General features: G+C 38.9%; 2 protein-coding genes across 2 annotated transcripts; both read left to right on the forward strand.

Moving 5' to 3' along the window:
- The first annotated feature begins 6,030 nt into the window (after positions 1-6,030).
- On the forward strand, positions 6,031-11,885 carry LOC102715164 (dystrophia myotonica WD repeat-containing protein-like). The gene is made up of 11 exons (XM_040529328.1): positions 6,031-6,482; positions 6,926-7,240; positions 7,324-7,432; positions 7,521-7,623; positions 8,525-8,612; positions 8,708-8,791; positions 9,482-9,578; positions 9,671-9,758; positions 10,374-10,479; positions 10,570-10,662; positions 11,047-11,885. The coding sequence occupies exons 1-11, from the start codon at positions 6,303-6,305 to the stop codon at positions 11,476-11,478; spliced, it is 1,695 nt and encodes a 564-aa protein (XP_040385262.1). The 5' UTR covers positions 6,031-6,302; the 3' UTR covers positions 11,479-11,885.
- A 3,282-nt stretch (positions 11,886-15,167) lies between these two features.
- On the forward strand, positions 15,168-20,768 carry LOC102715439. Its single transcript, XM_006664318.3, has 3 exons — positions 15,168-17,602; positions 19,614-19,924; positions 20,235-20,768. The coding sequence occupies exons 1-3, from the start codon at positions 15,330-15,332 to the stop codon at positions 20,579-20,581; spliced, it is 2,931 nt and encodes a 976-aa protein (XP_006664381.3). The 5' UTR covers positions 15,168-15,329; the 3' UTR covers positions 20,582-20,768.
- The last annotated feature ends 4,886 nt before the right edge of the window (positions 20,769-25,654 follow it).

Here is a 25,654-nt window from a genome sequence, read left to right on the forward strand (position 1 = left end):
AAAATTTGTTTTATAATTAGACTATGTTTAATATTTCAAATATGTAACCGCACGCGTCGATGTGACATTCCTCCCAAAAATTCTTGGAACTAAACATGGCCTTAGTTTTCTTGCAGTAATATACTCTCTCCATTCATATTATAAAATCTTTTCAATTTATTTTAAGTTAAATATTTTCAGGTTTATCAAATTTTAAAAATATAGTAACATCACATTACTAAATTTTATTGAATAGAACTTTTAATATATTACGAGAGTATATTTGTTTTATGTTAACAATGTCGTTATATTTTTTTATAATTTTGGTCAACTTTAAATAAGTTTGACTGTAAAAAAGTCAGAATATTATGAAGCAGATGGAGTCCAGTCCTTTTCTTTTATACATATTCTTTTTATGAAGAATAATTTTCATATTATGACGGAAGAAGCTGTCACTGGAAATTTTATCTAAGCAAAGAAATTTGTGTATATATATATATAAGTAGCAACTGCAGATAATGTCATGTGTATAATTTTAAAATTTTAAGGGTCTAATGGCATAAAAGAAAGATATTAGAACCATATTTATTTCAATTTAGTACGGCGGTATAAATTGAAAATGCTATATATTTAAATTTATATCTGAAGGTAATCATGAATCACTTCTCCAATCAAACTTATAAAATACCTCTAAGTTAGTGTTCCAATGTCCCCTTTTCCAACTTCCACTCTCTAATTTTTCGTTCATATGTTTCTTGATCTGTTGAATGATATATTTTTCGTAAAAACATTATATAAAAAGGTTACTTTAAAAATGATATTAATCTATTTTAAAGTTTTTTATGGCTATTACCTAGTTAGCCATGATCTAATCCACCACTCGTTTTGCATGACAGGAAACACTTTCAATCCTGCAAATCCCCAAATGAGCATACCCTAACCAACAAATTGAACATCCATCTATGGTGGGGTTGTATGTGCAAAACGGCATCCACTATGATTTAAATCTTGGTGCACACAAATATTAATGGGTTTTCAACTGAAATTTAGTGAGATTTGTCGGTTTTTATCTGTGTGTGTTAAAAGACATTCACGAGTGTGGGATCTGGTGTTGTGTGTGTAATGGGTGTGTGCGTGTGTCTGCCGTGTAATCGCAATAATAAAAGTGAAGATCATCTAAATAAACAAACAAAGTGGAGATCACAGGACCAACTGACTCACAATAAATTGATAACCAAGTAAACCGCCTATATTATTGATTGTTGTAATGACTCACCACAAAGAAACCGATGATTGTTAGGGGATTTTTTTTGAGAAATAACATTATTTTAATGAAAAATCACAAGATTAGAGGACATCCGTAGAAAATCGCAATTTTAACACCCGTCGAATAGTGGGTGTTCGATTAGGCCCTGTCGAACTGCTACTGTTCGATAGCGGACCCTATCGAACACTCACCGTTCGACAGGGCCCACCACCTAGCGCTGAGGAGGCTGCCAAACTGCTGAATATTGACAGCCCCCGTCGAATTGCTGAAGGTTAATAGCCCCCCACCTCCCCAGTCGAACGATGGTGGTGTTCGACAAGCGCATGTAGAGGGTCTGTCGAACACCACCAGTTCGACATACCCCTATCCAGGACTAGTCAAACTGTCCCTGTTCGACAGGCCATGTCGAACACACTCACCGTTTGATAGGGGGCCTATCGAACTACGACGACCAGCCTTTAAAATTGCGATTTTCTATGGATGGTCTCTAATTTTGCGATTTTTCATTAAAATAATGTTATTTCTAGAAAAAATTCTTGTTTGGGACCGAACTGTTATGCCAGGTACGGAATCATTAAAACTGATGTTAATTCACACGTGCAGGCATGTTCCCTCTTTTGGTCTCGACAGGTCAGGTACAGTCACTTGTCTAGTACCTGGTTGATGTTTTCATCTTAATTTCTCACCCGACCTGTACCAAAAATATGACTTGTACGATATACCATTGAAGTGAAATAATCAGTGGTGTAGTATTAAATAAGGGGCTGACTCCGGTGCATATTCACACCGTTGATTTATTTTTATTAAATTATACCAATATTATTAGGTATAGTAGAAATTTGAAGGGATTTTTTTATTATAAAAAAACAAAATTACAAAATAATGTTAATCAAGTAATTAACAAAGTAAAAAATACCTTTTTTCTACTAGTAGTATAATACTACAAGCAAAATGCACCTAGATAACCGATGCGTACAGAATGATATATAAACATGCAATATGCAAGGTTTAAAATCTTCGGATATAGCTGTTTGATAAAGGTCCGGCAATTTGATTTTATATACAGTTTAGTCGATCGCTATAGCATATAATGTCTTAACCGACGATTTAAATCACTGGTAACATGTAATGTTTTTGGGAAATTGCAAGAGTTTAAGTTCAGCTTCTTCCAAAAGACACGAGGATGCTAATTAAACACTCACTGTAGTATAGAGCTTACTATATGTGATGATGATGATGATGATGAAGAAGAAGAGGCGAACTGAAAGCCTGGATCCTGAAGGTACTACGAACTGCCGCCGGTGATGCCATTGCCAGCAATGCGTGTTGCGATGAGCACCTCTCAGTCTCTCTCTCTGCATGTGAGCTCTGAATCTGTGATGAACAGAGCTGCATTTTTTGGGACCATGGCGTGCCTGCCTGCCTTCCCTGCCGTGTTCGATCGATCCATCCATCCCCAGCCAAGAATTTTTACCAGGACAAGATGACTCGTCAGCCTTGAAGAACTCAACACGTCTGCTGCTGAAGAACTTGCAGCCTGCTGCTGCACTGCCACTGCCACGGACAGACCGTGTAGCTAGCTGCTTGCACTGTCGACTGTTCTTCAGTCATCACACACAGCGTCATAAAAGTATAAAACAGCATTAGAGTTGATAGCTAAAGTTTTGGTCTCATCACATCTTCTTGGACTCAGCTCCCTCTTGAGCAGGTTATTTAGATGCAGTGATTTGGTCTGAAAGCTTGAGCTCTGTGTTTTTCTATCAATACATTCAGTGATTGGGAGTTAATTTAGATATCACTCATCAAGTCATTCTCCAGTGAAATGAAGCATGGGAGTTTGCACTTGTGGATCATCGTATTTCTCCTGTTATCTGAATCAAGAGTGTGGTCAGCACAAAAGAATATCTCCCTCTTGTCTATGTATAATGTATTAATGCCTGCTTATGAAATCCTGAATCTACTGAATGATGTAGCTTGCAAACTTTTGGCACTAGTATAGTAGTGTTAGTAGAACATGATATGAAAATCCTGTCCAGAGAATGGCAGAACACCGGGTTGGAAGTTGGATTATACTGTATGCTTGAACTACAAACTTTAGAAATGGCAATCTAATATATGAACAAAAGACATCCCTTAGGTATGTAAAAGAGTTGATCATCGTCTGGGTTCAGCATTCAGACCTCTTGGATTGCCTTGCACCAATTCCTCTCAACTCGCATGATGTGCAGCAAATGCATATGAATATAACTCTGATACTACTTTTCAAGGCATATATATAGTGCTACTGAGATTCATATTCTTCTTAAGCACAGACTGTCATGGGAAATCTTCTTAACCAACCATGCAATCTACACTAATCAACTGGCATTATCAAAAGTATCACCCAAAAAATCACGACATTAAAGGTCTGGAAACTCAAGCCCTGAATTCAGAAGTGTATACAGAAGCCATTAAGATTCCAATGCCAGAACATATTCATAGAGGTCTTCAAAGTGAAGTAAAGTGTGTAAAATCTTGTCTTTTGGGTGTAAAACCCCGTGTGATTGTCTCGCAGAAATGGGCCATTTGCTTCTGCTTTTCTGATGGGCCGACGAAGAGCGCGGGCCGAAATTTTAGCTGAAAAGACCCTAGCAATACAGAGAGAGACCACAAAGTTGTTAGTTATATTGCTATATTTTTCTATAAATTTAGTTAAACATAAAAGATGTTTGACTGAACAGATTTAAAGCGCCTTATAATACACACCATCTATTTTAAAATATGATCATATATGATATTTAAATCTTATATACATTTCTAGCACTATTTATATTACTACTTCTCCACCAAGTATTTCTTATTCAAAATTCTCCCCATTTTATCCTTTCATACTCACTCACTCATATATATTTCTCATTTATTAACGGACATCATTCACTAATCTTAATCTACACTAAACAAGCTAGAAACACTTATATTTTATAACGGGGTAACAGAACACAGGACGTGGAAAAAAAGAGATCATGGCATGTCTCATGCTTAGAAAGACACAACTGACAAAAGTCAACCCCTGGCAAGGATTTTCCTGACATTCCAGGAGTATTTAGTCTTTTCAATTAGTTTACGCTAGTGAACTGTATTTGTCACCACAATGATATCATTTATCAGGATATGATAGAATATTTCTTCAACCATTTAATAAGTTTTTGAAAAATTAATCCGGACAACTCTAGGCATACAAGTACTGCCTACCAAGTAGGCAAGCACTGTTATAGTATTTAGTGCTGCCTATAATACCTGACTACTGTGCACTAACTCAGGTTTAGGCACAGATATAGAATTGTAGTGAAAATAAAATGACAATATATTATACAAATCTATAGGCTTGTTTGAAATACAGGAATTTAGAAACACATGATAACATAAAAACACATAGAAACAAATTGGCATGCACTACAAAATCATATAAAATCTTTTTAAACACAAACTAATGCTCAGATCTCCTAAGTAGATATATTTATAGTATAGTAAGATAAGCAAAGAAGTCCCCCAAAGATAAGCTAATTACACTTCAAGCATGGCGAAAGCAAATGACTTTAAAAGAAACTACTTTGCCTTTTTAGTCTGGTAATAGAATATTGACATGGCGACGTAGGTGTAGACTATGAAACCATGGTGAGCTGTAGAGGGTGACGTAAGACATGAACATGAATGGTCCTCTAGAAGATGAAGTTGATGGGTGATGTAACATTGATTAATTGTGTGAACTTCATCCAGACATCAAATAACAATTCCTGGAAACAAGGAAGGCGATTAGTGCAGCTCACACGAGAAGAAAGTAGTGGCTAACACAACCTTTTTTTGTCTGAGGCAAAGGACAATCCATGCAATTCAAGAAGAACTCTTGTGTTCCTAGCTAGAAAAGTTTCCCCTACTATTTTGCTAGTGGTTATCGTTATTCTGTGGTGCTGGAATTATCATGAGGTAACCACGAAAAACTAAGGATTTCAAAAATTCAAATAGTTATCTCATGGTTTATCGTACCATATAAAAATTCCTAGCTATTGGTTGATGATGAGCTCAAACTAGATGGGAGACGATCATTGAATGAAACACTGATATTACTAGGGCAAAAGAGACGGACGCAGGTATACAAGAAATAAATAATTACAGTAAGGACTCAACAACGAGAAATAGATGTAGGATTTTAGAAAGAAAGTGCTAAAGCAAAGCAACACAAATAAACATAATTATTTATAGAAAAGGTTGTTTGAAAAACATACTATTACTAGTAGAGAGAAAAGATAAAGGATTGTTGAGATTCTCGAAGATAAAGTAAAAATATTCAATCCTATTTTTGAAATTTCGTACAATTAGGAATTCTAAAAGACTGACGTGCAAATTGAGAAATTCTAAAGACAGTTGAAATTGAACTAATTCATAAAAAAAGGCGAATCACATGTGTTCGTAACATCACTGCAAACTGAACTACTCCATTCATTTGTTACATGTTTGATCATTGTTATTTTTTTAAAAAATGTAATTCTTATGATTGTATATTACCAAATATATTTTAATTATAACTTATTTTTATATTCACACAAAATTTTTAAATAGATGAAGGGTCAAAAGTATTGGGTGAGAACTGGAATTATTTATTTACCCATTTCCATTTCCATTTTACCAATTTTAATTTTAATTAAGAAGAGAGAGAGAGAGGGAGAGAGTAAGTAACAGTTCCGCTATTATTACGTCATATTTCCGGCTCCAACTCCAAGCCATTTTCTCCGGTCTCCTCCTCCCAAATCGAGCCGCCTTCTCCTCCTCCCCCTCGCCGCCGCCGCCGCCGCCGCGTGGATCCATCCATCCATCCACCCCATCCTACTCGCCGCCGAAACCCTCCCCGTGCTACGGACCTGTCCGCCTGCGGCGGAGGCGGGCCCAGCGGCGGGGCGGCCATGGCATGAGACCGGGCGGTCTCGTGCGCGCGCGATTGGTCGGTGGGTGCTAGGGTAGCGAGCATTCGAGGGAGGGAGGGAGGCGCGATCGGCGGGCCGGGGCTGCGGTGGCGCCGGGCATGGCGGCGAATTCTTCGGCTTCCGCGGCGGGGGCCGGGGCCGGCGGCGGCGGCGGCGCCGCGGCGGCCGGGCTCAAGACCTACTTCAAGACCCCCGAGGGGAGGTACAAGCTGCAGTACGAGAAGACACACTCCGCCGCCGTGCTGCACTACAACCACGGCGGGAAGACCGTCTCGCAGGTAACCCTCGCCGCTCCTCGACGGCCCTAGTTGTGGGGGTCCGGGTGCATATTCCGTGGGGATCTGCATAGATTGGGTGCCTATCGATGACGATTTCGGCGGTTTCATAGTGTTTTTGGAATCTAGAGGAACATTTTTAGGTAAAGTCTTACGCTTTTGCTACATCTGCTGCGTGCTCCGTGGTACTTGTAGAAATGCTGGATGGCGTTGATTTCTTCAATGAACAACTCACCTTGCTGCTAGCGTTATAGAAATCCAATCGTTAGCTTCTAGTGCCTCGTTGATAAGGTTGCGAGTTCAATCAGTACATCTTTTCTTGATTCTGTAGTAATAGCTTGTGTATTGGTCAGGTTTGCTGTGTGCCTGTGTGGTCTGTTGCGTTGTATCGGAAAATAGTTTTGCAGTTTTGTAAGTCTGGTTATTGATGGTTCTGATTATCGCAGTTGACGGTAGCATATCTCAAGGAGAAGCCTGCTGGACAAGGCTCAACGCCTTCAACGCCAAGCTCCAGCAGTGGAATGCGTTCTGCAGCAGCAAGGCTTCTCGGCACTGGGAATGGTAACCGGACACTTAGCTTTGTTGGGGGAAATGGTGTAAGCCGGGCTGTGTCTGCAAGCAGCCGCATCGGGGGAGGCCTTGGTACATCTGGAGGCATTGGTAGCTCGCAAGTTGTGGCAAATTATGATGGCAAGGGTACATACATTATTTTCAATGCCGCGGATACACTATTCATCAGTGACCTCAACTCTCAAGACAAGGTCTATAACCTTTTTATTGTTTTTATGCTAAATGTATATTCTAGTGTATATTGTTTTCTGATAAGCCTGCTAAATTGTACCAGGATCCAATAAAGTCCATCCATTTCAACAACTCAAACCCACTGTGCCATGCATTCGACCCAGAGGCCAAGGAGGGACATGATCTGATTATCGGAATGGGGTCAGGGGATGGTCAGTGGCGTTGTAATTTGAATCACTCTCTTCTTTAAAGTATATTTCATGTAACCACGAGGTAATTTTTTTTTTGACCATTTTGCAGTCTATTCAATGTCGCTGAGGCAACAGTTACAAGATCCTGGAAGGAAGCCTGTTGCATCCCAGCACTATAATAAGGGTGATAAGGATGGAACAAGCACTGGCAGGCATGTTTTATTTTCACTGTTCACCCAAGTGTCAGATAGGACTGTTTTATTTATTGGCACCTCCTACATTTTTACAACCATTGGTATGAAATTTTTTGCTGCTTGTTTCCTACTCCCTGCAGTCAAAACTGAGTAACACCTTTGAGTGGCACCTTTTGAATGCACATGGTCAAACTTTAACTTTATCTTTAATCATTGGGGTTTTCGATTGTTTGGGACATAGGATATATATATTTTTGGTTAAATTGGCACAAATACAAGTTACAAGACCTCAACACTCATGCTCACGTTATATGTGCTTACAGTGGTTTGAAGTATCTGATAGACAGAAAAAGAACTGCTTGAAAAGTTATTTGCTGTCATAAGGTCTCCCAAAGCATTCTAAAACGTACAATAGAGCTCTCATTTGGGACATTGGAATAAGTCCAAGGTTGGGCAGTGCTTTGAATGTAATGCTACTGTTCTGATTCTTTCTGTTGACCAATCTATGGTGGCAGCGGGATATTTTTTTTGAACTCTACTCACTTAGTCCCATATGCCATCAAGCTTGAGCTTCCTGTCCTGTATGAAATCATTATATTATGGAGAATGAAGGATAACCTTATTCCCTTTTGTTCTTGTCATCTGGTGTTGCATAGCACCCACTCATAAAAGTAAATCTTGCATTGCTGCTGATCTGTGCTTCTTTTAATCTAATAACTAGAACTTATGTGTTTTAATTCATTAAGCAGTAGGCTAGTTGGTCTTCCAGATGCTTAGCTATTTAATTAAATTACTTAATTGACCTCTGGATGTTATTGCTTAAGCAGAATGCTGTTTACGTAGTCATTCTTGCAAATGTCCTTCTCTTATTAATGAATTGAATCCTCTATTAACTGTGGAGACACTAATTTTTTGGCAGCCGATGCACTTCTGTTGCATGGGTGCCGGAGCGTGAAGGAATCTTTGTTGTTAGCCATTCTGATGGAAATTTGTATGTGTATGATAAAGTGAGCAGCTATTGGTTATCGGATTTGGTATATTACAATCTGGCTTCTGTTTGATGATGATTGAACTGATCTCTATTGATGTACTCTCTATTCAGTGCAAAGATGGAAACACTGAGTGTACATTCCCAGCCATAAAGGATCCAGCTCAGTTGATGATTTCACATGCAAAGTCCAGTAAGGTATTTTAGGCACTTCAAGAATTACTTTGGTCCAGTAAGGTATTTTAGGCACTTCAAGAATTACTTTGGTCAAGTATACCTTGTTATGGAGGATTGGAGGTGCCTCTTAACTCTGTCAGCATGGATGTCTACAGGGTAGTCTAGCATTCTGATCCTAGAACACATCTTAAATGCACTGATACAAAGGCTTAGTAGTCCCCTCTTGTAGAGCATGGAAATAGCATCATAGACAGTAATAACTACCACAATTGAACCTCAAACTATTCATGCTTAAGTGCACTGATACAAAGGCTTAGTAGTCCTTGAGAACCAGCGGTTTTGCTTCATACTTGTGTTTGGTTGTGCAGTCATGCAGTAGGAAAAGGGTATCATGGCATCTGGTTCAACAATTGTGTACTTGTTCTGGCATGTTGTGCATAATGTTAAGTTTTCTGACTAGTGTTCACGTTTACAAAGAACTTTACTGGCAAATGCCAAGTTGCCAACTGCCAGGTAGAATTATGCCAAGTAGCTCGGTACTCATATAAATTGAATCTTGGGAAGTAATTCCATTATCCTATATTTTCTAGCACCTTACAAATATTTTTTACTGCAAAACATTTGGTCAGAAGAGTTTGTATCGAGGTCTTGAACATGTTTGGCCTTATAACGGCCATGATTAACTTTGGATTTATCTCAATGTCATTTCAGAGCAATCCAATTGCTAGATGGCATATTTGTCAAGGTCCAATTAATGCCATATCCTTTTCACCAGATGGGGCATACTTGGCGGCTGTCGGGCGAGATGGTACTTGCTTTGCCCTAGACCAATAGTTGATTGTTCTTTACTCAGAATCCAGTGATTCTGTACTTACTTAACTCTACAAAACCTTATTTTAGGTTATTTGAGGGTGTTTGACTTTTCAAAGGAACAACTAATATTTGGTGGGAAAAGTTATTATGGCGCACTATTGTGTTGCACATGGAGGTAATTGTAATTGCCTGTACATTTTGGACAATTTATAATTTTCTGTTTCTGTTTATACATTTGCCTTATCTTAGCCAGTTATATGAATTATGTATTCCAACTGTTCAGTTGCACTGTTAGTTATCTTTTAAGTGTTATTTATACTTTTTTATTCGTTACTTTTTCTGATTTATGAGGTATTCCTGAAATGTGTTTCTGTTTGTTTTAGCTTAACTCTACACTCAACTTGGGTTGAATAGCACGCCAAACTAAAATAATTTTAAAGACTGGCTGCCTGCACTGCTTGTAATATGTTGGAGGAACTATTTTTGTTTTGCATGACATTACAGTGTTGTATATTATGTCTATTTCACTTTGTTTGGTGTAAAACAGTCTCGCACTGCTGTTTTATAGCATGGCATACGTTCTGCCATATCGCTCTAAAAATTCAATGAGCTAGAAGAACATCTCTGGCCTGGTCTCCCCCATGTTATAAGCTTTCTGTTCTCTGGCATTTTATCTGCTATTTTTTTTAATCATTACTATGAGATTTCCAACCATCGGTCCACAGAATTCTCTCCTGCAAATTAGTATGGTTGGTTTATTACCTTTTTTGATCATGGTCTGTTTTGACAGCTCGGATGGCAAATATCTGTTGACTGGTGGTGAAGATGATCTTGTGCAGGTATGGAGCATGGATGACAGAAAGATAGTCGCGTGGGGTGAAGGGCATAATTCATGGGTACAGTTTAACATGCCTTGGAAATTGATAATGTCATGATGTTCCCTGCCAATAGTTGTAACTGAGGACAGGGCTAATTTATTTTTACAGGTTAGCGGAGTTGCCTTTGATTCATATTGGTCTCCTCCAAATTCTGATGGAACAGGAGAAAATGCTGTGTACCGTTTTGGTTCTGTTGGTCAGGTATTTCAAATTTATATCAATGGACATAGTGCGTGGTTTGTAGTTTTACGGCATGCATTTTATGTTGAACCAATGTAGTACTAATAATCATTAAAGATGCATATTCCACCTTTCACTCTTATGCTTGGTTTTTGGCATAAAACACAATCCACTATGCATGTAGCAGGATATGCTAATTTCTCCTTATTATCGTCATGCTCATGCTGCTATTTTCTTACTGTGTATCCTATGATGGTATTTTATGTGCATGTTAGTGGAGTTGGTTTGTTGATATCGACTCTTAACCATATTGTTAGTTGTAGTTATGATATCAATTTGATATATTCATTTAGCAATTCTTATACATGTGTCATTGCCAGTATAATTTTTATTTCATCCTCCTAGGACACACAACTTCTTCTGTGGGACCTGGCAATGGATGAGATTGCTGTCCCACTGCGACATCCTTCCAGTGGCTCACCAACTTTTAGTAGTGGCAGCCCTTCTGCACACTGGGACAGTGCATGCCCTCCAACAGGCATTCTTCAACCTTCTCCAAGAATGCGAGATGTGCCAAAGCTGTCACCCCTTGTTGCGCACCGAGTACATGTCGATCCACTTTCCGGCCTGGTCTTCACTGGTGAATCGATTCTCACCATTTGTCGTGAGGGACTAATCAAAATCTGGGTCAGACCTGGCCAGAGCGAAAACAATCAACAGTCCAACTCCTCCGAGTTGGTTTTAGGCAATCCTGTTCCAAAGGATAGGGCGATCACATCTTCGAATAAAGCAACTGGTTCCAGCTTCAAGCAATCTTCATCTGTCCTCTTCACATGACAAAGTGTTCTGGTGGGCACATTGCTCTGGTAAACTGGTTAATTGATCATCGGTGGTCATGTTTCTTACTAACACCGTGATTTTGGGGCGGAACTCAGAGGAAGTTGCTGGCGATGGAGCCGCGCATTTTGTGCGGCTATATATGCCAGTTTTGCCATTTGTGTGGCTCAAAGGAATAATGGGATATTAGTCCTGTACAGAGATACATATAGTTCAAGATAAAATGTACAATTTCACCGTATGTGTTTCGTTGTCATTCAGTGAGCCGACTAGTGATGGGAGGATAATGGATGCCACTTTACCTGGTGGTGTTTTCTTGTGCTTTGCTATTAGCCTTTAAAAGTCTGTAAATTATTATTCATATTATTGTTACAGAGCATTTCTAATTCTCTCACGGTATCAACTGTCAACTGCCTCTTGTTTTCAATGCGTTGGACACCTTCGAATAGCTTCAGGAAGTCATCTCTGCTTTTGACATTAGCAAGTATTGTCCTTTGGGTTTAATGCTGTGTTTTTACCTAGGCAGCTATCTCTAGTATTTGTTTGCTGGTGTTCTTTTTGTTTGTGCTGCCATTTGTTTTTGCACGAAAAAAAAAGGGGATTCTCCTGTACATATACACAGCTACCTCTTTCTTTTTGTTTAATAGTGATTAAGGTTGAGAAGAAAAGAGTCCCTTAATAAATAAGAAATGGGTATACGTGAAATGACAGATGGTGGTAAAATAGGAAGAATATTTAAAGAGAAGTGATTGATATGTGTACAGTGAATAATGTTGGAAATTCTTATATTGTAACAATAAAAAATGTACCCCTTCATTTTAAATGTATGACATTTGGACGTGAAGTTTATTCATCCATTTCATTAGTTTTTAAAAGTATCATTTATTTCGTTATGACTTTTTTACCATTAAAAGTGTAAGCATAGCATATATTTTTTTATATGTACACTAAAACTTTTAATAAAGTAATGGTCCAACGGTATGTTTATAAGTTAAAGTGTCACTAAGAAAATAGAGGCAGGCAGTACAAGTGAGCTAATAGGTGGTGGGGATAATTGACCCATTTTTTTGTGGTATCTATCTAATGACTCGTTGATTTTCTAGAAGGCTGTAAATTATCATTATTGTTTTCGATATATAGCATTTCTCACCAAACTAGCAGATCATCTATATATTGGAACGAAATTTTATTAAAAAATATCATTAGTATTAGTATATTATTAAAGTAGAGTTAATAAAAACGATTTGATATATATGTATCAGTTATATTTTTTAAAAATATGAGGAAATTGATGGTGGAGTAGGTGGCAAATATGAGTATAGAAATACAAATTACTTAGAGTATAGAAATACAAATTCTACGGCAACTACGCGGGCTACGTCCAAGGTTTTTGGAAGATTCTCATCCATACCGAGAAATGTACTCGGGCTTCCCAAAAAGTTCAGTACATCCTTTTCACACTATTTTGTTATATATGTTTCGTGAAAAGATTTTTTTTTAGCAGTAAATGGTCTCAGCAATCACAACCACTGATAGGTGGGTCCAGTTCCACGTGTTAATAACTTAGGGACAGTACTACGTAGAGTTTCCATTGTTTTTTTTCAATATTGAACATGAATTCTATAAACTAATGGGTCATGACAAGTCATTACTAGCAATGACTTTCTTGAAAGCTTCGAGGCATATGTAAGTTTAGCTATCTTTAGAGCAGGTACAATAGCAGCAGGCTATAAACCAACTATAAGTATATTTTAAAGAGATAAGAGTGAGAGAAAAGAGAAGTATGTTACTAATTTGTAGCCAGATGCAGCACGTGCTCCAAGACACAGTGTGTGTATGATATGTGGGACCATGCATTACTGTTGTATAGGTAACTATTGTATGAGTTGACTATTAGATTGACTATAGATAAATAGGAACCAGTAGTTGGCTATACTATTGAACTTGCTCTTAGAAGTAGGACTAAAAGTGGGGCCACCATTTAGCAAAGTAAAACCCCCTAAGATTGCCACCTTTAGAGCATCTCCAACAGCTCATCTATCTCACTCTATCCTGAAAATAGAAAATGGAGAGTATAAATTGAGCTCCAACAGAATGGTCATCCTATCGTCTATTTTTAGATGTCATCCATATTAGGAGAGAGAACCTTTATATTTGGATGATCTCTCTCCATCCTTCAAAGAAATATAGAGGATGTCATATATGGATAATCTAGTGGAGTACACAGTGATATGAAGGATAAAACTAGTTTAGATGATCATCTAAATGAAAATATAGATGACCAAATTTAGATGAGTTGTTGAGGATGCTCTTAGCCATCACAGTGTTTGATGAGTGTTGAGCCTATTTTTTTATCACTGCAATTTGAACAAGCACTTAAGGGTTGTTTGGTTAGCTATCATAGTTTGTCGAAGCTTAGTATAACTCAAGTTAGCTAAATTTAATCAAATTACACATGTGTTTGATTCGCGCTACCCTTATGACAAAATTTTCCTTTTAATATATTTGACTCATATGTAGTGCCACGATAAAATGCAACGAGCTTATCACATGTTTGCTATGCTTCTATTTTTATTAGCCAAGCCTTAGGCAAGTTAGTTAAAAATATTATGATAGCTTTAAACAAACGAAGTATGTCAGCCAAACAGCTTCTTAGTGCCTTAGAGATCTTACGAGCGAAAGAGCTTAATAGGACACGAATGTACACTAGCAAAGAGCGGTTGATATTTACATAAAGCTTATAGTGTTAGTTTTATCAAGGGTGATGGTGTGTTTTTCATTAAAAAAGTCAAGTGATATATTTACCAACGAAAAATAATTTATAAATAAAAGTTTTATATACGTATTCTTGACAACCTAAAAGCCAAAGTTGAAAAATAAACATTGGTGAAAAACCCCAAAATCAATCTCAAATTTAAAGTAAAAAAGTTCAAATTTGATTTATAAGTATAAATAAAAACAAAAAGATAGGGGTGATCGATTGGCCTTGTGTTGTGCCATTAAATATTGTCTATTACATGTTTGAATAGTTTGACGTTGATTACTTAGAAATAGATAATGATAAACACTAGTACTATAAGAATATAGCCTACGAGGACTCTTTAGAACACATGAATCTAGTTTTAGATAGAGAATGTTAAGGAAGATCACTTATATATGTGATCGGGTGGGTGGATAGACATTTATTAGACCATACCAAAGGAAATTGAAAGATAGAGGTATGAGCCCATGTTAAATTTTGTTCTGAACTGGGATAAAGAACTCAATCCAGATGACATTTCCAACCCAATTATTTTGCACCAATGGGTTTTCCTATATTTTTCATACAATACAAACGACAAGAGCAGTCAATAATAGCCATATTATCTCCCTCTTCAAAAGTACTACCTCCATTTTATATTATAAGACTTTTTAGTCTTGTCTAAATTTATCAATTGATGAATATATATGATTTATATATATGTCTAGATTCATTAGCATCCATATGAATTTAGGCAATACTAAAAAGTTTTGCATTGTGAAATGGAGGGAGAAGTAACAAAAATCACTTCACCTTTTCTTCTAATTTGAAAAAAGTTTGCATCACAAACACAAAGTAGGCCCAAGCAAGCCCAAAGCGCCTCAGGCCCACCACTGCGCATAAATAGCCACCCCCAACCGCCGCCGCCGCCGCCGCCGCCGAGCCCCCACTCCACCTCGTCGCCGTCGCCGCCGCCGCCGCCGTCGCCGTCGCGCCGCCGCCGCCGCCGCCGCACGAATCTCCCAAATCCATCCTCCGCCGCGGTCACCCCGTCGTCGAATCCAAGCCATCTCGCACCCCTCGTCGGAGCGCGGATCCGCGTGTCTCCGTCATGCGGCGGGGAGGCGGAGGCGGAGGTGGAGGTGGAGGTAGGGGAGGCCACGGCCGCAGGGACACCCGTGACGACAGGGTCAGGCACGGCGACCGCCGCCCCGACTACCGCCCCCGCCGCAGCCCGCCGCCGGACCGGGGCCACCGCCCCCGCCGCAGCCCGTCACCGTACAGGGGCCACCGCCGCCGGAGCCCGGAGTACCACCCCCGCCGCACCCCGTCGCCGGACCGGGACCGCCGCGCGGGACGCCTGAGTGGGAGCCGAGGCGAGGGCGACCGGGACCGCGACCGCGACCTGCCCCGCGGCGGGCGCGCGGACTACGGGAGGGCGCCGCCGTACCGCGGCGGTGGCGGCGATGACCGCGGGAGGTACGACGGGCCGCCGGACTACATGCTCCCTGACCACCCGTCCCACCTAGGGCAGCCACCCTTGCGTCCCGCGAGGAAGGACAGCGAGCTCTTTGGAGGTGGCCGGAGCGGCGGCAGGGGCAGCGAGTTCTTTGGGGAACCCGGAATGACACTGAGAGTCTGTTCCACGGAGATGGGAAGGACCAGCTCGCTGTATCTGGACAGAAGGTCGCCGCTGCCGCCACCGCCACCACCACCACGGGTGTCGTCACCGCTGTACCCCTCAGTGCCACCTGCAGAGACTGGATTCTTGACAGGGGGATCTGCGTCGAAGGCCGGGGAGAATTTTGGCACTGGAAGCACCCACTCGCTGCTTGACAGCAGCGAGTTTCAGTACCGTGACCATTTGCGTGAGACATATGTTGGAAGGAGTAGAGAAAGAGAGATTGACAGGCTCTATGCTGGTAGGGGTATGCATCTTGACAGGGATGGAGAAATAGATAGGCTTTACCCTAGTAAGGATGCACTTGGTGCTGGCCTTGTGCCATCTACTGAGCTGAAGGTGTATGCTGGTTCTTCCTCATCTTTGCTTGCCAAGGAGCGGCCGTATGGAGTGCATGATGAACCTTGTTATGAGCCAAGCAAAGGATATGCCATGGATGCACTTGGCAGGCTTTCTCATGACACCCTGGGACATGTAAGTGGCCATGCTAACAGATTCTCGGATAGTTCTTTAGAATATGGAAGTGCTCTTGATGACAAGATGATATTGGACATTACAAGACAGAAACACTCCAAGCATTCACCAAGAGATGCATCCATGGAATATCGGAGAAGGGATCCAGTGGATGCTTATCTTCCACCAGAGAACTTACATGGAAATGGTCCACAGGTTTCAAGTCCTAGTGTCAGGCCCATCTTGGGTTCGTCATCTTTGATTGGCCACAAGGATGAAAGGATTGACCGCCAAGTGAGGCTACCACATAGAATGGCAGAGGGTGAGGATCCCTTCCAAGGGATGCATGATGGAATGGAACGTGATGTACAGCACTCTTACCATGGAGATGAATTGACACGTCACCGCAGGACAAGGAATCCTGTTGTGCGCTACTCACATTCTCCTGAAACTGAGCATCCTGGATTTGCAAAACACCCAGTTCAACATGAGTTCTCTTCATTTGATGATGACCATGAGTTTAGTGACCGAGAAGTTTCTCCTGTGATTTCTAGACGAATACCCCGGAGAGCTATGCATCATGATCATGTGACGGAACAATACCGATCTGATGATAGCCCTCTAGGACGGGAGCATTATGACGATGATATGGATTCATATGACCTATCACCTAAGAGAATGACTGTACCTCATGATATGGTTGATGACCAAGGCAAGTATGATGCAAGATATGATCTGCCAGGTAATCGTAATGTTTTCTCAAGGATTACTTTTCGAGATGATATCAACGAGGAATGGACTGATGCAGATCAGGATAACTATCAGAGCACAATAACCTATGGCCGTTCGAAGCACAAGCCTATGTCACAGAGGCTGTCCAGACCCACTGGCCAGTCGCAATTTGGGGGATTTCCCATGCATGGAAGAGGAGGACGGGCAAAAAATGCAAAAAGGAGATTAGGATCTGCTCTTCCTCAATTCCATGTTGGAGGAGATCGGTTTGTTAGGCCAAATAAACGTTTCAAGTTGTCAGAAGATAATCATAATGATCCTGAATTGAACCATGAGGATGCTCCACAAAATGAGGACCTCTATATGCAGAAAGATCCGCCTGAAGGCTCAGAAGAGTTCACTAAGCAAGTTCACCAGGCCTTTCTTAAGTACACAAAGCTTTTAAATGAGAGCCCAATCGTGCAGAAGAGATATCGTGAGGCAGCAAAAGGATCTTTGTCTTGCTGTGTATGTGGCAGGTTTGTATTTCTTCATCTGTGCTAACACTCTACCACCTGAAAAGTTTCCCCTTTGACTGGAATGGGGAATCCTTCAAAACTCTAAATCTTCCGGTCAACTTTATCATACCTGGCCCTAGATATCATCTAATCACGTTTATCATACCTGGCCCTTGTAGTATTCGGTGGCATAGCTAAATAATATTATTAATTTATGTTAGGTGACTTCCATATGGTTCTATGAGAAACCTTTAGGTGCCCTCCACACAACGCGCAGAAGGTAATCTTCTGTTTGAATTATAGGACATGGTATCTCTTGTATATTGTATCATTAGGATGAAATTGGATAATAGGGTTGAGTGTGTGGCACAATGATTTTGAGGAAATTTCATGTAGAGTTACTGCCAGCATTGTCAGGTCATGGTTCAATCAAGAGTCAGGCATTAACGACCGCACATTAGCATTGTTTGTCACCTTCAGAAAATGAAACGTTGGTGCCAAAGGTTTTGAACAATGCCAGCCATGATCTGTTATGTGAATTGACCATTCGATATTCTTTCCTAATGTGCCACAGCCACTAGTGACATACCTGGAATAATGGCATTGCAAGGATTTATCAGGACAAGATGACATGAAGAATGTGCAAGTGAACTATGGTTCAAGTTGATGGATTGCTACTTTTGGTTGCTAGTATCTGGGACAGACAAGTTCGTATCCTGTGAGGTCAGGTGCATACACAACTAAATTGGTGGCACGATTCATCTGATAACCATAATTAAATGCATGGAATGCAACAGAGACATTCCTGCTTGACATGTTTCCTTAATCAAGAATAGTTGCTCTCTATTTCTTTGTGACCATTCAGCACTTGCAAGACACTGAAGGCTGGTGGATAGCATGCGTTAGTTTGCAAACTAAGACATGAACCAAGTGCACGGTCTCTTGCTGTGGTTTTACAGCATGACACATTTTTACTTTTCTGGCTAGAGGCTGTAGGTTAAACCAACTGCTGCGCTTGAAGTAGGGTATTTGGGGTACGCAGCGTACGCTGCATATTTAGTTATGTTATTTTTCTTTCCACCCTGGTGAGTAATTTATGCTTGAATTATACTTTTGCATTTTGCATTCGTCAATTCCTACTACAATATGAGTTTTAATGTAGCATTGATCAGCTTCATATGGATTGGGATTTCATGTCATATCTATAGGATTTGATAGGTATCACAAATGCCATTACTATTGCCCTGATATCTTCTTAGTCACCACCAAACTGCAATTTCAAATATCGAAAAGTCATTTTTTATCGAAGTACCAAGTAGTACAAAACTTTGTCAGCGGGTGACTTTGTTTTTTGTAATGATGGTGTAGATAACATATTATCTCAACAAAATAGTATCTTTCCAGTGATGTAGAATTTTCAGTTATTGTTTTAACTTGGTTTCAACTTTGTTTTACTTGATCTTCTGGTTAGTAAGCATGCACAGAACCTTAAAAGTTGATTTGTTTTCTTGTTCAAATCACGTCCTTGATCTTTGTTTTGTTTGAAATTATGTGGCATCCTATTTTGGTGAAATTTAAGCTTTAGGCTACTATTAAAATTTATTGCATAAAGCAACAGCAGTGCTTTTCATTTCTTGAGAAATGTGAAGGTATAGCATCATTCTGTATGGGTTTTCCACCTTTACCATCCTAGTTGCAACAATTGGCTTGGTTGATGTTTTTTCTGTTTCTATCCAATTTTTTTGTTTAATTTGCAAGCTACATATGTTTCTACATTGCTATTGCCTCTATGCTATTTTCTTTTCCAATATGTTATTATCTGCTGCAGGCAGGCCACAACCATTTAGTCACATAAATCCTTCATCTGTTTTACAGTTTATCATTTTCATCATGCTGCATTCGAAAGCATAATGGAAATCATTTTTCTTGTGTCATACCATTCTGATTTCATCGAACATTTACATTGGATGACTAACCTGAAGAAATGCTTTGTTATTTGTTTTATTTCTGGTTCCCTTCCTTCGCATAACAGTGTCCCAAGGAAGTTTCTGGACATGGATGCCTTGATATCACATACTCATGATACATGCAAAATGGGTTTGAAGACAAAACATTTGGGGTTTCACAAGGCACTCTGTGTTCTGATGGGGTGGAACTGGCATGTTGCTCCTGACACTGCTAAAGCCTATCATTCCATGCCAGATGATGAAGTAAATGCCATGAAGGGTGATCTCATGTTGTGGCCACCAGTTGTCGTAATACATAACAGTTCCATTGCAAGCAAGGGAAAGGCTACTGATGCAAAGATTGTGTCAAAAGAGGAAATTGAAGGCGTGCTGACAGGTTAGCGTGCATTTAGCCCCAATATAATGTAGTGCATGCTATTAGTCTCCTGCTTGTTCATTTGCAACTGTAGATATATGCAACCTAAAGATCGTGGCTATCTAGCTTGAACTAACTATTTGTTGTCACATACACAGTCACACACTTCAATTTACATGATAAGATCGGCTTAACTAACTATTTGTAGATATAATCTGTTAGTCATGGATAAGATGAATGATTGGTATATTATTTCTGTGTTTTCTGTTGCTCATAGTGTTCATCTGTTGGCAGTTTCTTGAATTGTTGACGTTTTGTTCTGTATATCCAGAAATTGGGTTTGCATGTGACAAGGCAAAGATCAACTATGGCAGACCAGCCAACCAGAGCGTGTTTCTAGTAAAATTCCTTCCAACAATATCTGGGTTTCAGGAAGCGATGAGAATCCATGAGCATTTTACCGCCAAAAACCATGGGAAGGAAGGGTTCCAGCAGATCAAAGGTGGCAAAGGTAAGAAGTCAGCTCCTGTTGATGAACTTGAGGAGTTGCTATATGCGCATATTGCAGTTGCTGAAGACTTGGGCTACCTGGATGAGGAAACAAAGAAGAGATGCCTGGTCAGGAGCAAGAATGACATTGAGGCTAAAGCAGATGCTACACTGAACTTGGATTCATGAAGTCACAGTAACAGTCTACTATATTAGGCTAGGGTTACTATTAGTCAAACAGTTCAAGTTATCCTACTTTTGCTAGTAATATGTATGGGTTGCCCATCCACGTGGCTGTAACCTTGGAATCCATTCTACTGCTACGGTTGAACCTTTATCACATGATTAACCAAGCTCATGATCTTTCCTGTTTTCTTTCTGTTGTTTAATGTTTTTCTCCTGCACCTATAAATTTGAGGTATGATATTCCCAGAACAAGCAGTCCGTGATCTCTAGCTAAAGTTGAATGTCACATGCCCAGGTGGTTTTCTATGTTCAAGTTGCGGTGAAATGAAACCATTTTTGTTTGGAAGTGTTTAAGATCGAGCTGGAGTGGAAGGTGGTGATGGAATAAATAGCTGATTACTGATCACGGGTGTGCTCTCGCAGAAAGAGCAGATGAAGCTGTCCACTAATTCAATTCAATGTGAAAGTGAAACTAATGCTTTGTTGCTTGCTGTCTAAGACGATTCATTTGCACTGGTGTGTCTTGACTCTTGATTGAATATTGGGCATCAAATTCTTGGTATTACAACTGACTGAGGTTAACTGGGGTTGCTTTAGCAATTTTTTTCTCTTAAGATGTTGAGGTGTGTCACTATTAGGGGTGGGAATGGGCCAAAGCCCATGAGTTCTTTCACAATCCTATTTAATTCTTAAAAAAATTTTAGCTCAAAACTCTATACAATTTTATTTTAAACCTGTTTTAAACCTGGCTTTAAATTTTGTAGGCAAAATGGTTAGGCTCATTATCACCCCTAGTCACTATATTGGTAACCTGGATTGCAGCAAGAAAAGGGATTTTTTAAAAACATTTTTAATAAATAATTTTATTACTAAACTTTCGGGAAAATATTTTCACTGTATGAATCTTTTGGCCACGTCACTAACATTGACATGGCGAAACGGCTCGTCACGCTATTATCAGTGGCGTGGTAGCATTATCTTGTCATGCCATTGATATTGGCGTGGCAAGACTGCCACGTTGACTAGTCTGTATGGCAGCGTTGTCTTGTCATAGTACCAATACTGGCGTGGTCAAAAGGTTTAGTTTTGAAAAAAATTTGCCTGGTGGTTTAGTAATAAAATTATTTGCTAAAAATATTTATTTAATAAAAAAATTTCAAGAAAAGGCTTCCAACCATGGAACTTGGCAGCTATCACGACAATGGAAATTTAGTTACTTTGGTAAGGTGGAACTGGAAATTTAGTTACTTTGGTAAGTTGGAACTGGATTGTTATGGAAGCATTTTGTCTGTTTATATTGTATTAGTACAGAATAATCTGTATCTTTAATTTGCAGAAACAACCAAGCCCTTTTGCTATTTGTACACAACCTGAATTTTCTAGCTACCATATCCGCATAGAGTAACTGTGCAGCAGCCAAGCCCTCTTGCTATTTCTGCACAAGCTGAATTTCTATTGTTGCTTTCGCATGACAGTACGTGTCTTCCTTTGCTTGTTTATCCTGAGAGATAATTCAGTATTGATTATGGATTGTTGCGGACATGTCTTTTAGAGTCCTAAACAACGTGTTTCGTGCAAAAAAAAATCTCTATAAAAATTCCACGGACATTTCTAAAACAAGATATTCACTTTGTAGTATGTAATTCAGTCCTTTATAAAACTCAAATAACTATAAAAAATAGAAAGAAAAATCCAAAATATTTGTAAGAAACTAATGGGACCATGCTCTGCCTCATTGGATACAGCCTTACTATACATACAACCTAAACCTAATTATACGTGCGTATGACTGAAACACTACATATATTGATAGGCAAAGTAGGTCAAGTGGGTGTCACTGTAACCATTTATCAATTCGATTGTACTTAAGTGAATGGTTGAATCGTATGCATACCAATTTTTCATTGGATATCTGATGACATTTTCTTTAGGAGATGAACAGTGGAATTGGCTGTGATGGAGTGATGAGCTCCTGTGGAGGCAAGCAACAAGGGATTATTTAGATGAGGCTAAACTTTTTAACCCCACGTTACATCGGATGTTTAGACATTAATTTAAAGTATTAAACATAGACTAATTAAAAAACTAATTTTATAAATGAGAGCTAATCCGCGAGACGAATTTTTTGAGCCTAATTAATCAATAATTAGCAAATGTTTACTGTAGCATCATATAGGCTAATCATGTATTAATTAGGCTTATTAGGTTCGTCTTGTAAATTAGTTTAAGATTATGTATGGGTTTTATTTATAGACTACGTTTACTCGAAACATCCGATATGACTAAGCTTAGCTCCTAGAAATAAAAACACCCAAAGCTTTGGCCATGAATTGTTCTGTACGAGTGCACAGCAAGTCTCCAGTGGCAGAGGCTTTTGGAGCAACGGTTGCCTCTTCACCCGAGAGAACGACGCACGGTATTCATGGATCATGCCCCTCTTCCTTTTTCCAGCTCCCACCCCCCCCTCCCCCCCCCCCCCCCCCCGCTGCTCTTTAAAGCTACTAGTATCCCTATGCTGTTATATACTTACACACATATATATATATATATATATAATATTAGCAATTAAAAATAATTTATAGGTAAATAATATATATATATATATATTCGTTCATTCTTATTGTTTAAAAAAACACCGTAAAATAGACTATGATGAAATAATTCTAAAATTAACTTTAAAATTAAAGCGCTAATATTTAAATTTTGGCTTAATACTTATATGGTGTTTTAAAAACAACGAGGCTACTAGTTTAAGACCAAAGTCTAGAACAACATATAGTTTTATAAGTAATTTTTGTTTTTTTTATTTGTCAGCATTGAATTTTATGTGTGTACGTGTGTATTTATAATTTTATAAAATTTAATAAAACTACATATACTTTGACTAAACCATTATAAAACTATAGATTTTAAGCTAATATATCATAAAACTATATATTTAACATCGAATTTATCATGAAACCACAGATTTATGTTGGGTCACTGCTAAACATCACGGGTGATATTCAGCTATATGCAAAACGACCGCGGTGTAATTATGCAGAGAGATGGAACCTGCCATCCTACATCAACATTTTTCCGTCAAAACTGTTTTGTTATATCTCGGAGATTCTGAGGATGAATACAGAGACAAATGCTTATTCAGATTTATCACTAAATTTTTTTATGTTATAGTATGGAGAGAGTATATAATTATATCATATTTATCACTAAAATATTTTATATTACGGTACGGAGGGAGTACATAATTATATCAGAGGAAGAAACACCCTGATCCTATGCCATCATCCACGTGTCATTCTAACCAGCACGCTACACTTTGCAATCGCCATGGATGGGATTGTGATGGAGAAGAATCTCATTTTAATTTTTGTGATGCAAACGACACTGTTAGGCCCTATTTAGTTCCCAGACATTTTCGCCCAAAAACATCACATCAAATCTTTGAATATCTAATTAGAGCATTAAACATAGATAAAATAAAAAACTAATTACACAATTATATTGGAAATCGTGAGACGAATCTTTTAAGCCTAACTAGTCGATATTACTCATAAGTGCTATAGTAACCAAATGCGTTAATGACAGATTAATTAGGTTCAAAATATTCGTCTCGTGGTTTATAGGCGAGGCGTGAAATTCGTTTTTTTATTCGTGTCCGAAAACCTCTTTCCAAATCCGATCGAAGACATCAATTTTTTTTTTATTTCTTCACCTGAACACCCCTTAATTAAGGAAGATGGTTAGTAGCTGCAGAGCCTTAATTAGTGCTCCCTCCACTCCCGGTAAGGCGACAACAAATAGGATCGGTCTCAAGGGCTGCACACCACACGGTAGACCGTTGAAAGTCTCATCACCCAAGTCATACGCTAGTCTCCACAAACGTACCTATTCTTCGGATTTTCTGTGCCAGGGATCCTCTGGGTCTTGCCATGTGTCCAATCTTCATCTCCGTTTTTTTTACTTAACTCAAAATTATACAAATTTTTTGTTGTAAGGAAAAATGGGGTTATCAGAATAATGGAGTTTATAAAATACGGTATCTTCGGATAGTACTGTACGACACATTGTTGTATTATTGCAAGTCTGTGATATTTGTTAAAACAAATTGAGATAGTACAATTGAATTTGTCAAGGTCATGCTACCATTTATTGCATCATGCTACCATTAAGTACTTAGCCCGTATTAGGTGGGCAGTTTGTAAGAAAAGAAAGGATGAGGAAATAAGTTTGTCATTATCTTAAAAGAGAAATGATATAACCAAGCATTGGATTATATCACACGAGCCTGTTTGATTTAACGGTGGTTTTCTTTGCCGGCATTGGTCACGTGGTTAAATGTTAAGCTCTGTTTATATTATAAGTCACGGTTTATTCTAAATTGAACTCATTCCTAGTTTATAGGAAAATATATTGATTTTTAATGATCGATCTAATAAAATTAATTTGGCATTGTGGATATTACTATGTTTTTTTTAGAAATTTAGCCTAGTTTTAATAGATTTGACTTAGGATAACAGTATAATATGAAATAGATTGAGTAACTACTTGAATATTTTTTAAGACATATTATGTGTCCCACGTTACTTATGACGTTTCTATCCCAAATTAGAATATATCACACTAAGTCATTTTAACTGCTACTGTAACCAAAACCAACTCAACCAAGCGGAGCATATATTCACCATGTTATCACCAACTTGAATTTACATGGATTTAACATTTTCTAATCATCTTTTCAAAAACAATAACTTTTTTCAATTCCCAAAATTTCTCAAGATCTATGAAGGTGTTATATTATGGTGCGGCTTAAACTTCTAAATGTAATTCGAGAAGTGGAGTTTATATCAGAGTTATGGAGCCGTCTGAAACCTACCTCTCTAGTTTATTTTTCTATATCAATCTAACCTGTTCTATTCCTATTTTACATGAAGCCGAAACCATTTGGCTGAGCTCTCTTGAGCTCCACAATAGACGAAGCTGGAGTCAAAGCCATAAGAAATAACCCATATTTTTGACACCACAAAGGATCAAAGAATAGGAGCTGCGAGCATAACAAGAAGAGCCACCACTTGC

The sequence above is a fragment of the Oryza brachyantha genome, chromosome 12, assembly GCF_000231095.2.
Source record: "Oryza brachyantha chromosome 12, ObraRS2, whole genome shotgun sequence".
Classification (NCBI taxonomy): Eukaryota; Viridiplantae; Streptophyta; class Magnoliopsida; order Poales; family Poaceae; genus Oryza; species Oryza brachyantha.

Coding starts and splice junctions, on each gene's coding strand:
- LOC102715439 (XM_006664318.3), top strand. CDS start 15,330: ATGCGGCGGGGAGGCGGAGGCGGAGGTGGAGGTGGAGGTAGGGGAGGC. Junction 17,603..19,613: donor TCTTGCTGTGTATGTGGCAG/GTTTGTATTTCT, acceptor TTCGCATAACAG/TGTCCCAAGGAAGTTTCTGG. Junction 19,925..20,234: donor AATTGAAGGCGTGCTGACAG/GTTAGCGTGCAT, acceptor CTGTATATCCAG/AAATTGGGTTTGCATGTGAC.
- LOC102715164 (XM_040529328.1), top strand. CDS start 6,303: ATGGCGGCGAATTCTTCGGCTTCCGCGGCGGGGGCCGGGGCCGGCGGC. Junction 7,433..7,520: donor CGGAATGGGGTCAGGGGATG/GTCAGTGGCGTT, acceptor ACCATTTTGCAG/TCTATTCAATGTCGCTGAGG. Junction 8,613..8,707: donor ATTTGTATGTGTATGATAAA/GTGAGCAGCTAT, acceptor CTCTCTATTCAG/TGCAAAGATGGAAACACTGA.